This window comes from Lithobates pipiens, unplaced genomic scaffold (genome assembly GCF_037356315.1).
Source record: "Lithobates pipiens isolate NorthernLeopardFrog02 unplaced genomic scaffold, aLitPip1_a1.2 Scaffold_8, whole genome shotgun sequence".
In the NCBI taxonomy this organism is placed as follows: Eukaryota; Metazoa; Chordata; class Amphibia; order Anura; family Ranidae; genus Lithobates; species Lithobates pipiens.
Window position 1 is genome coordinate 50,874,039 of NW_027507903.1, and position 12,307 is coordinate 50,886,345.

General features: G+C 40.2%; 1 protein-coding gene across 4 annotated transcripts in view; it reads left to right on the top strand.

The window, feature by feature from the left end:
• Nucleotides 1-12,307, top strand: part of ELL3 (elongation factor for RNA polymerase II 3) — a 206,123-nt gene that overhangs the window by 138,634 nt on the left and 55,182 nt on the right. For all 4 annotated transcript variants that reach the window (XR_013270754.1, XM_077472012.1, XM_077472013.1 and 1 more), the window contains exon 5: nt 6,987-7,246. Coding sequence is in view for 3 of the 4 variants with exons in the window: in XM_077472012.1 (XP_077328138.1) it covers nt 6,987-7,246 (260 nt within the window). In the remaining variant the exon portion in view is untranslated. The remainder of the gene's footprint in view (nt 1-6,986; nt 7,247-12,307) is intronic.

The window sequence follows — 12,307 nt, forward strand, 5'->3', positions numbered from 1 at the left end:
ATCAACACTCACCAAACTTCTACTAACACAAAATTAACAGAAGGAGCCGAAAGGGTGGCGCTAAAGAGCTGAAAAAGAACGTAGTACGTCACCACGTTTGTGTTTGTTCGCCTACAATTCCTTGCCATTTTTATGCAAGACAAGTTTGGGCCAACGCCCTTTGGTTTTGTTGGCCAACAATCCGATTGTGTGTACGAGGCTTTACTTTTCTGGGAACAAAACTAAATTTGGAAATTTCTTTGCCTTTCAGTTTCAATGATAACAGTACAAAAGACAAATGGAGATAGTGAACGGGAGCAGAGATCGGTGACATGTCACACTTGGCCCCCCCCCCAGTTAGAAATACGCCCCAGGACACACTTAACCCTTACTCTGCCCCCTAGTGGTTAACCCCTTCACTGCCAGTGTCATTTACACAGGAATCAGTGCATTTGTATAGCACCGATCGCTGTATAAATGACAATGGTCCCAAAAATGTGTCAAAAATGTCCGACGTGTCCGTCATAATGTCGCAGTCATGATAAAAATCACAAATCGCCGCCATTACTAGTAAAAAAAAAATATATATTAATAAAAATGCCATAAAACGATCCACTATTTTGTAAATGCTATAACTTGCGCAAACCAATCAATAAACGCTTATTGCGATTTTTTTTTTACCAAAAATATGTAGAATACGTATCGGTCTAAACTGAGGAATATATATATATATATATATATATATATATATATAAAAAAATTGGGGGGGGGGGGGGGGTATTTATTATAGCAAAATGTAAAAAAAAAATCTTTTTTTTTCTAAATTGTCGCTTTTTTTTGTTTATAGCGCAAAAAATAAAAACCACATAGGTGATCAAATACCACCAAAAGAAAGCTCTATTTGTGGGAAAAAAAGGATGTCAATTTTGTTGGGGAGGCACGTCGCACGACTGCGCAATTGTCAGTTAAAGCGACGCAGTGCCGAATCGCAAAAAGTGCTTTGGTTAGGAAGGGGGTAAAATGTTGCAGAGCCGAAGCGGTTAAGCATACCCTCCTGCCTGCATGCTAGAGCTAAGGGCTTTTACACGGTTTTGTATATCAAACTGTTATCTTGTTTCTTATTATACTCTAAAAATGTCTTAAATAAATCTTTATTTGACAAAAAAAAAAAAACTAGGTTGCAGAGGGACTCGGAAAGGAGAAAAAAAAAGGGCGTGTGTTAATGCCGAGGACAGACTGCATTACAAATGTCTTGGTCTTATTTTGCCTATCTTTGGTTTTATTTTGCTTATGGTTGCACTTTAAGAACACTCCTAATTTCAAGGCGTGGCAATGGATTGGGTAGATCCACAGCGGAATGGAAAGCTTTCTCCTGCTGATAAACATTCTGAAAACTCAGGTATTATTAAGACTTATTACTAACAGTGGGTGCAGTGTGGGTTCCAGTAGGCAGAACTTGACCATGAAGAACGAGTTTAGCTGGTCTGAAGAGTTGAACAAAGGATATGTCAAACAAGAGATGGATCAGGGAAAGCTTTGCTGGGGTTAGGTTGGAACATGCTCTGGTTGTACATACTGTGAAAAGTGAGAGTGTAGGGGCTGATTGAGATGTGTGAGATACAGCCAGATTAGAACAGGCGTCCCTGCCTTTCCAACACAAATCCAACATGGGATAAAATGATGAATATGTCTGGGTGTGCCAAAGGATTGATTCATTACATAAAGTAGATGTTACGACATTTGGCCTAATATACCAACATTTTTGCAGAGAGAATTTCTGCATTTTCCTACCACCACATAAAATCGGAAAGAAATTTGGAAGGATAGTGCTGAAACTTTATAATTACCCTAATTGGGTTTTTTGACGAGGATGTCTGGATTCTTAGGACTGGCAGCATTTCCACACTCAAGCACCTCTACCATGTTCCTGGTTTGAGGAAATTTGAGATAAGTTGACCATACATGGTTCATTTCTGGCTAAATGGAAAAAAAGAAAAAAAATTCCTCTATTTACACAAAATTGGCTGTGCCCATTGATCTGAAAAATGCCCAGCTTGGCTGAGGAAGGCCACAGACTGATCAAAATTCAGCCAGTTCAGCAGGGATTTCCATCAGTCTATGGCCAGCTTTAGAAACATCACACCTAAACTTTATCATCCAGAAACAAATTTATTCCAAGGTAAGATTATATAATTTTTGTCACAAAGCCAACGCGTTTTAATGCCCTGTCCGACAACAAAATCCATTTGATTTTTTCCGACAGATTTTGGCCCAAACTTGTCTTGCATACACAAGGTCGCACATCTGATCGTTCAGAACGAGGTGACGTAAACCACGTATGACGGTACTATAAACGGGCCAGTAGCCAATTGCTTTAGTCTCGTAATTTATTCTGAGCATGCGTGGCACTTTGTCTGTCGGAATTGTCTACACACGATTGGAATGTAAACGATCGGATTTTGTTGTCGGAAAATTTTAGATCCAGCTCTCAAACTTTTGTGTGTTGGAAATTCCGACTGAAAAAGTCAGATGGAGCCTACACACGATCGGATTTTCCGAGAACACGATCCTATAGCACATTTTCTATCGGAAAGTCCGACCGTGTGTACAGGGCTTAACACTTCCCCTTCATCAGAGATAAAGAGCAATCAGCATAAATTAAACAATACAAATGCATGGAGGATATAAAAATACAAACCCCTAATAATTATAAATTGACCTAATCTAAAATGTAGTTAAAGTATCTATTATACTAGTATCAATATACTAGGAATAATCTTATTGGTAAATTCAACTAGCACAAAAGTATCAAGTTCAATAAATTAAAAGTAAATTGCATATTTATTGAGTAGATAAAATATTCCAAAATGTTAATAACTGTCATATTATACCTAAATTAATATGCTTATATCTTTGTATAATCATTCATTAGTGTCAATGATGCTAATTTATAAAATAATATCTTAGGATGTACAGGCATACCCCACTTTTAAGTACACAATGGGGTTTATTTACTAAAGCTAGAAAGTTCGAAATCAGGCTCACTTCTGCATAGAAACCAATGAGCTTCCAGGTTTTATTACCAAAGTTTAATTGAACAAGCTGAGGTTAGAAGCTCATTGGTTTCTGTGCAGAAGTGAGCCTGATTTTGCACTTTCTAGCTTTAGTAAATAAACCCCATTGTGTACTTAAAAGTGGGGTATGCCTGTAATCATGTATCATTCCATAAAATACTATAATTATATTAAATTTAATAAAATGAATGTGGTGTTATTGTGTGAAATCAGTAATGCCCTGTACACACAGTCGGACATTCCGACCACAAAATCCGTTGGATTTTTTCCTGATGGATTTTGGCCGAAACCTGTGTTGCATACACATGGTTGGACGAAGTTGTCGGAATATCCGATCGTTCTGAACTTGGTGACGTTCGTTGCGTATGACGGGACTACATAGAGTCCAGTAGCCAATAGCTTTCATCTCGTAATTTATTTTGAGCATGCGTGGCACTTTGTCCGTCGGAATTCTCTACAAACGATCAGAAAAAGTCAGATCGGATTTTGTTGTCAGAAAATTTTAGATCCAGCTCTCAAACTTTTTCCGTCTGAATTTCTGGTGGAAAAAGTCCAATAGACCGTTTCCGTCGGAATTTCCGACCTTGTGTACAGGGCATATCACTTTTACCAGCATAACCATCTCTATCACTATAAGAGCAAATTATTGTTTTGCAGTAGTCGCCATAATTGTAGGTGTGACTTGCAGGCTTTATATAAATGTATTTTGAGCATATGTTGAGTGGTAGATGTTTGTATTTTTAGGCTCTCGGTGTATATTATACTGTTTATTTTATGTTGTTTGTTCTTTAGCCCTGATGACGGAGGAGTGTTTAGCCCTGAAACCCATTAGCTATGCGACAGATTTTATATCATTTTACCTTGGAATAAATTTGTGTATGGGCGATGACATTTTGGCTTGGTGCTTTTATCTCCAATTCCCACCAGATAGAATCAGACTTTCATTATCTGCCTTTTCCTTTGTAGATTTGAATTTGATTGGCGTTTGGTAACAGTTTGATAAATAAGGTGTGTTATTATTGTCTGATATTCTCAGACGGCTGAAAACCCCTAAAGGTTGTATCATTTGATGGGTGGGGAAGATACAACACCCTTCTGCTAAATACAGACACCAATGTAATCTTTTTTGTTAACAGAATATTTATCCTGTTCTATTCCTTTTATACATTTATTGAGTGTTGTGGGAAATGTTCACATTTTGATTTTGGCCACAGGAACTAGTAGAGAAATGCCCCACATGGTAAAAGTTATTGTTTTACTGCAACAGCGCTGAAAGTCCAAACATGACAGTAAAGTTAACGTGTTTTGGCTGCTCATATGAGTAACGCCTTACCGTCTGAAATGCCATATTGTTATAAAACAATAATGGAAGTGCAGTTACCATGTGCCGACATTTCTCTACTGTTTGAATTGCTGTGCCACTTGCGGGAGCCTGGCCATGCCGCGAGTCGTGTTTGATTCCATAAAGGCCAGATTTGTGGAGAGCACAACTAATAGTTTCCTGTCGACAGATTCTCCCACCTAAGCTGTGGATCTCTGCAGCTCCTCCAGAGTTACCATGGGCCTCTTGGCTGCTTCTCTGATTAATGCTCTCCTTGCCCGGCCTGTCAGTTTAGGTGGATGGTCATGTCTTGGTAGGTTTGCAGTTGTGCCATACTCTTTCTTTTTTCAGGTGATGGATTGAGCAGAGTTCCGTGAGATGTTCAAAGCTTGGGATGTTTTTTTTATAACCTAACCCTGCTGTAAACTTCTCCACAACTTTATCCCTGACCTGTCTGGTGTGTTCCTTGGCCCTCGTGATGCTGTTTGTTCACTAATGTTTTCTAAAAAACCTCTGAGGACTTCAAAGAACAGCTGTAGTTATACTGAGATTAAATTACACACAGTTGGGCTTTTTCGGGTGACTTTTGAAGGCGATTGTTTCCACTAGATTTTAGTTAGGGGTATCAGAGTAAAGGGGGCTGAATACAAATGCACTCCACACTTTTCAGATATTTATTCGTAAACAATTTTGAAAACCATTTATCATTTTCCTTCCACTTCACAATTATGTGCCACTTTGTGTCGGTCTATCACATAAAATCCCAATAAAATACATTTATGTTTTTGGTTGTAACATGACAAAATGTGGAAAATCTCAAGGGGTATGAATATTTTTTCAAGGCACCGTAATTAATACCTTCCATATGGATGATATCTAGATTATATTATTATATGCCTGTTTAAAGCTGGCCATGCACTATACAGTCTAATTGTACAATTTCCTTTTAATCCACCAACAACTGTTTATCAAAAAAATACCCTATGCAGTTCCTAAATATACCATTAAATAACCTTAAACAAATCAGCTAAAAATATATAATTGAATACACTTTTTATACCTTAATCGTAAAAAGGAAGAATTACCATGCTAAATACAAAATAAAAAAACAGAACAAAAACAAAGCAGCAGCTGAAAACGTGAGACGGCGGATGACAGATCCATCTCTGCTCACTGAGCGGGGAGGGGCTTGTCGAGCGCCACTGCTTGCTATGGAGAGATCGGATGAAAACGGACAGCGCGTTTTTCATCAGATCTCACCTGATCCGATCCACCAGGGACGGATGTGAACACAGGGCCAGCCATCTGATTTTAGTGGAGCAGACTGGGTCAGATGCCAGCGGACAGGTCACCGCTGACATCCATCGCTCCATAGACTAACATGGAGCACCCGTTCAGGTCCACCGACAAAACTGACAGGCGGACATGAATGGAGAAAGGGGCCTAAACAAATTCAGTCCATATAACATATACACCGGCGTATAATCTTACTGTAAACACCACCAAGGAAAAGTGCACCTCCACCGCATAGAGTGTGTGCTTACCAGAAGGCAACTTCTCATGAGCCTGTGGCTATAAATCCAGCCAGAGCCTCTGTCCAGAAGGATATTGAGAAAGCAGCTCACAGGTACTGCGTAGGAAGGGACTCTGACTATACTCGGGCAACCAGGGAGACTCGATCATCAGCCAATCAAGGATATAGGTCGAGCATTACCCAAAATGCAAGAAAAACTCACCATAGTGTGAATCGCACCATACAAAATGCATTAAAAGCTAAATGTTGCATTTACTAGAATGCAGGATAAAATCAACAAAGAAACAGGAGGCTGGCTTGTGAACACCCATCCACTACGTTACAACACGATGACGTCAGCACGCCTTTAGTTCCTAAATATACCATTATATAACCTTAAACGAATCAGCTAAAAATATATACTTTAATGCACTTTTTATACCTGTAGGCCATTTCTGCAATGAGTGAAACCTGCCCCAAAACTGCCTAACACTTTTCCAAGCTCCATCCTGTCTTCTTTCCAGGATGGGCAACGACAACGATGAGTGTCTCCTAGTGGTACAGGAGCAAGTGCTGTCCTCTTTACCGAACCGAGAAAGACAGTGCTTTGTTCTGTGCCACTAGGTGGTGCACATCCTTATGGTTTAGGGCAGGCAACTGCAATTAGCGGACCTCCAGCTGTTGCAAAACTACAAGTCCCATCATGCCTCTGCCTTTGGGTGTCACGCTTGTGGCTGTCAGAATCTTGCTATGCCTCATGGGATTTGTAGTTCTGCAACAGCTGGAGGTCCGCTAATTGCATATCCCTGGTTTAGGGGCATGTAACGGTATTGCATGGGCTGTTTTTTGATAAAGGTACAATGGGCTGCCTGAATGGTTACAAATGTAATAGATTGTTTTAGGTTTGTCTTCATATTACATCGTTTTTGCAAATCTAAAGAAGAGTGTGCATAGATTGCATAAATTGCTTAGTATATGGCCAACTCAAACCTGCTTCACCCTAGACTCAACCTCTTGGGTGAGAGTCACTCACAACTCATAGTGGTATTTCCCCAGCTCTATGTACTCTATATTCAAACTGTGTTGTTCTTTTTTATAGGTAAATGTGTCAAGATCCCAAGCAAAATGAGCGTGGAATCCAATACAGAGGGTTCCCCATCTTGTCACCGTCCACCTGTATTTTTAACACCAGCGGCCAAAAAGTGTAACCGGGTTAATGGTGAACGAAGACCGCTGCAGGAGTGGCTTATCCAACTGCTAGCCTTGAAACCGTACCGAAAACATGACCTCATTCTGCGCCTAGAAAAATCCAACACCTTCCCCAGAGATCAGGCAGAACTGTTGTCTGCACTGGATGTGGTATGTCCTTACGAATAGTGAGCCCCTTTCTGTTACAGTAGGTTTTTATTGAGTTTTACATGAACAAATTTACTGAACAAAGCACTTCAATACACTGGTTACATTTCCTTCCAAAATCAAAGGTTTAGCAAAAAGATATATAGGTTACAAGCATATTGTATGGAATATAGCTAAATATCTTAATAAAGTATAACAAAAAAAGATAAAACAGTTCATATTGTATGGAATAACAAATATTGTCATGGAGGGTTATAAGGGAATTGAAGGGTAAGTTCGCCTTTTTCATGAGAAAAGGTGAACTAACTTCAAATATCCCGGCCAACCCTCCGGATCCCGCTGTACATAGCAGCTGTGATGCGCCAGTAGCAGTCCATAAACCACAAGTCACAACCTTGTGACCACACTGACCAATGAGAAGACACTTCTTTCTCCGAGAACACCATACTGGAATAAGAAGCCTCATATGCACTTCTCATTGATCAACACAGTCATGTGGCTGCACTGACCAATGAGTGCTTGCCATTGTGATGGATATTCACGCTGAGGCTGTGTATTGTGGTGCACAAACCAATACACTGGCAGCACAGGGCATCACGACCACTATGTGCAGCTGGGTCCAGGTTGTTTAGAGTGAGTTCACCTTTTCATTTTTCATGAAAAGGAGAACATACCCTTTAAAGCTGAACTCCAGGAATCTTTGTATAGAATATTTATATTGGTCCAGCTTGGCACAATGTAAGTATGCATTTATTATACCTGAGGCACTGCTGGGAAAGCCAATAATCACTGTAGTAGTTGGTGCTACTACAGTGATGGTCATGATCCTCATGCTCTATGCAAACAGCTGCTATACTGGACAGGCTGTGGCTTGATCCACACTGACATCATTCATAGAATGTCTTGTATTTTTTAATGAATGCAAGGCATTATCTGATGGACTAGGTGGATATCATGACATCACTGACTCTCCTCTCCACCTCATCCAATCAGAGAATGCCTTTTATTCATTGGAAAAAATACAAGGCATTCTTTGAATGGTCGTGATTCTGAGCTATCAGTTCCTGTGTTCAGTGTGCGGAGGGGAAGCAGCTCACATAGAACTTCAGCGGGTCCAGAAGTTTGCAGATATATATATATTATATTATATATATATATATATATATATATATATATAATAAAAATATTATATATATATATATATATATATATATATATATATATATATATATATATATATATATATATATATATATACAGTATATATAATAAAAATATTATATATATATATATATATATATATATATATATATATATATATATATATATACGTACATATACTGGGTACTGTAATTGCACTGATTCAATAGGACACAATAGAGGGATCCTCAGAATAATATGTATACACTATATGCTTGAATTCTCTTAAATGTGTTAAAACTACAGATCTCTATGGCATAACATGTCCAGCCCTCAAGTTACACCTAAATGAGTAGAAATGTGTCATTAATTATACAATTTCTTATCATGTTTAAGTTAAAAATATTTTTGGTTACCATTTTCCTTAAAGGGATACAGTTGCGTTTCTAGGCAGAGTTGTATAACAGAAAACTACTGGTCTCTTGAGACGCAATCACTACTGTAGTCATGCTCATTAATTACCGGTGTGTCAAATGTAAAGTTAATAAGATGGATGGTAAGAGTAAGGGCTGGGTCTTCAGAGAGTCACAATATACAAAAGATGCATTGAGACGTACAGTATTATATTGGCAGCTTGTATTACTTTGTTAAAGCTCCAGCATCATTGTCATGTCTGGATGGTTTATATCTCTATCTATCTATCTATCTATCTATATATACATTGTCAATCACAATAAAGTGCAGTATTTTAGTTCAACTGAGTACTTGGGATATACATCTGAGAATGTGAATGCCCCTGCCGCCATTCTCCCCTAGGTAAAAATGCCATATCCTTGCACCTTCAGCATCCTGCAGGAGTAGGGATTCACAGAGGTCGGTGAATGGAGCTAGTGCGCATCATTGAAGGCTGGTTGGTTGAACTTAAATGAGCCAGTTGGCCTCCAATGATTGAGGCGCACCACAATGGTGCTGCACCTGATTAGCTGATCACAGGCGGACAACGTTGGATCCTCCGGTGCACAGTAATGTTGCCTGACCTCACAAATGCGCTTCTGGAAGAATGGTCAAATATTCTCATAGACACTCCTAAACCTTTTAGACAGCCTTCCCCGAAGAGTTGAAGCTGTTATATAGTGAGGGGGGAAAGGATTTGATCCCCTGCTGATTTTGTACTTTTGCCCACTGACAAAAAAAAAGATCATTCTATAATTTTAAGGGTAGGTTTATTTTAATAGTGAGAGACAGAACAACAACAAAAAAATCCAGAAAAACGGATTGATTTGCATTTTAATGAGTGAATCAAGTATTTGATCCCTGCGCAAAACATGACTTAGTACTTGGTGGAGAAACCCTTGTTGGCAATCACAAAGGTCAGACTTTTCTTGTAGTTGGTCACCAGGTTTGCACTCATCTCAGGAGGGATTTTGTCCCACTCCTCTCCAAGTGATTAAGGTATCAAGGCTGACATTAGACAACTCGAACCTTCAGCTCCCTCCACATATTTTCTATGGGATTAAGGTCTGGAGACTTAGCAAGGCCACTCCAGGACCTTAATGTACTTCTTCTTGAGCCACTCCTTTGTTGCCTTGGCCATGTGTTTTGGGTCATTGTCATGCTGGAATACACATCCACAACCCATTTTCAATGCCCTGGCTGAGCGAAGGAGGTTCTCACCCAAGATTTGACGGTACATGGCCCCGTCCATCGTCCCTTTGATGCAGTGAAGTTGTCCTGTCCCCTTAGCAGAAAAACACCCCCAAAGCATAATGTCTCCCCTTCTGTGTTTGATGGTAGGGATGGTGTTCTTGGGGTCATAGGCATTCCTCCCCCTCCAAATGATTTGATTTTGATTGATTTTGGTCAATCACCCAGTTCTCCTCTGAATCATTCAGATGTTCATTAGCAAACTTCAGATGGGCCTGTACATGTGCTTTCTTGAGCAGGGAGACATTGCGGGTGCTACAAGATTTCAGTCCTTAACGGCGTAGTGTGTTACCAATTGTTTTCTTGGTGACTATGGTCCCAGCTGTCTTGAGATCATTGACAAGATTCACCAGTGTTGTTCTGGGCTGATTCCTCACTGCTCTCATGATCATTAATACTCCACCATGTGAGATCTTGCATGAAGCGCCAGACCGAGGGAGATTGACAGTTATTTTGTGTTTCTTTGCGAATAATTGGACCAACTGTTGTCACCCACTCACCAAACTGCTTGGTGATGGTCTTATAGCCCATTCCAGCCTTGTGTAGGTCTACAATCTTGTCCCTGACATCCTTGGACAGCTCTTTGGTCTTGTCCATGGTGGAGAGATTGGAATCTGATTGCTTCTGTGGACAGGTGCCCTTTATACAGGTAACAAGCTGAAATTAGGAGCACTCTCTTTAAGAGAGTGCTCCTAATCTCAGCTCGTTACCTATATAGAAGACACCTAGGAGCCAGAAATCTTGCTGACTAACAGGGGATCAAATATTGATTTCACTCATTAAAATGCAAATCAATGTATAACTTTTTTTAAATGCATTTTTCTGGATATTTTTGCTGTTATTGTCTCTCGTTGTTAAAATAAACCTACCATTAAAATTATAGACTGATCAATTCTTGGTCAGTGGGCAAACGTACAAAATGAGCAGGGGATCAAATACTTTTTTTCCTCACTGTAGCTGCAAAGGGTGTGCCAACTCAATATTAAATCCCACGGATAAAGAATGGGGATGCCATTAAAGTTCATGTGCGTGTAAAGGCAGGTGTCCCAATACTTTTGGCAATATAGTGTATTTTCTAATGGAGTGGGGAAGTCCTGTCAGAATTGTATTACTATCTGTCAGGGTTTCTCAACTACGGTTCCTCCAGAGGTTGCTTGGGATTCCTTGAGCATGGAGCAATTTCTGCCTCTAAGATAAGTTCCCACTGACACCATTGATCCTTTATTTATCTGTAAGGGGGTAATTCTTCCCAATGTTTTCTCACTGATCACCACATTAAAGCGGAACTTCTCCCAAAGGATCTGATTGGACCAGAGCTCGGCCCTTGAGTGGCCCCACCCCCAGGCAATGTTAGGTGTGGGGGGGGGGGGGGGGGGCATGACATCATCTACTTGGGTGACCTCCAAAACTGAAGCTTGCTCAGGGTGGACTCCTGGGTGGATCCCCCTGTTTACATTGCAGTGGGATGGAGAGCGATTGTATGAAGAGGCATTGTCATTGGGTGTCTGAAGCTGAAATATATATATTTTTTAAAGTTAAGGCTGTGTTCAGCTTTAAACAATGAAAAAGGAGAAATGTTCAGCTGCAGCTAAACAATGCTGTGAGCACGAAATACAAGATCTATGGCAATGCTGGAGAGCAGCCAGCCAGCTGCTTGAGAAAACCTGCCAGTATGCAAAGATCACAATAACCGGATACACCCGAAAATGTATAACTTTAAACTGAAATTGTAATTGTGAAAAGAATTGGACTGATCAATAAATTATTTCAAGTTTATTGTGCGCATAGGAGCCTTGGGATGGAGGAGAGTCCTTAATCCAGGAACTTTGTCTTTATTATATAAAAAAGGCTCTCATAGAGATCCAGTGGCGGATGGTGCTCAAAATTTTTGCGGGGGCGCAAATAAACTGAAAAATTCTGAAAAGTTGCCACTGAACAATCAAACGCAGCCCCTATGCCCATCAATTGCCGCCACTGTACAATCAAACGCAGCAACTGTTCCCATCAATTTCCGCCACTGTACAATCAAACGCAGCCACTGTGCCCATCAATTTCTGCCACTGTGCCCATCAATTGTCGCCACTGTACAATCAAGCACAGCCACTGCGCCCATCAATTGCCGCCACTGTGCCCATCAATTGCCACCACTGTACCATCAAACGCAGCCACTGTGCCATCAATCACAGCCACTGTGCCCATCAATTGCCGCCACTGTGCCAT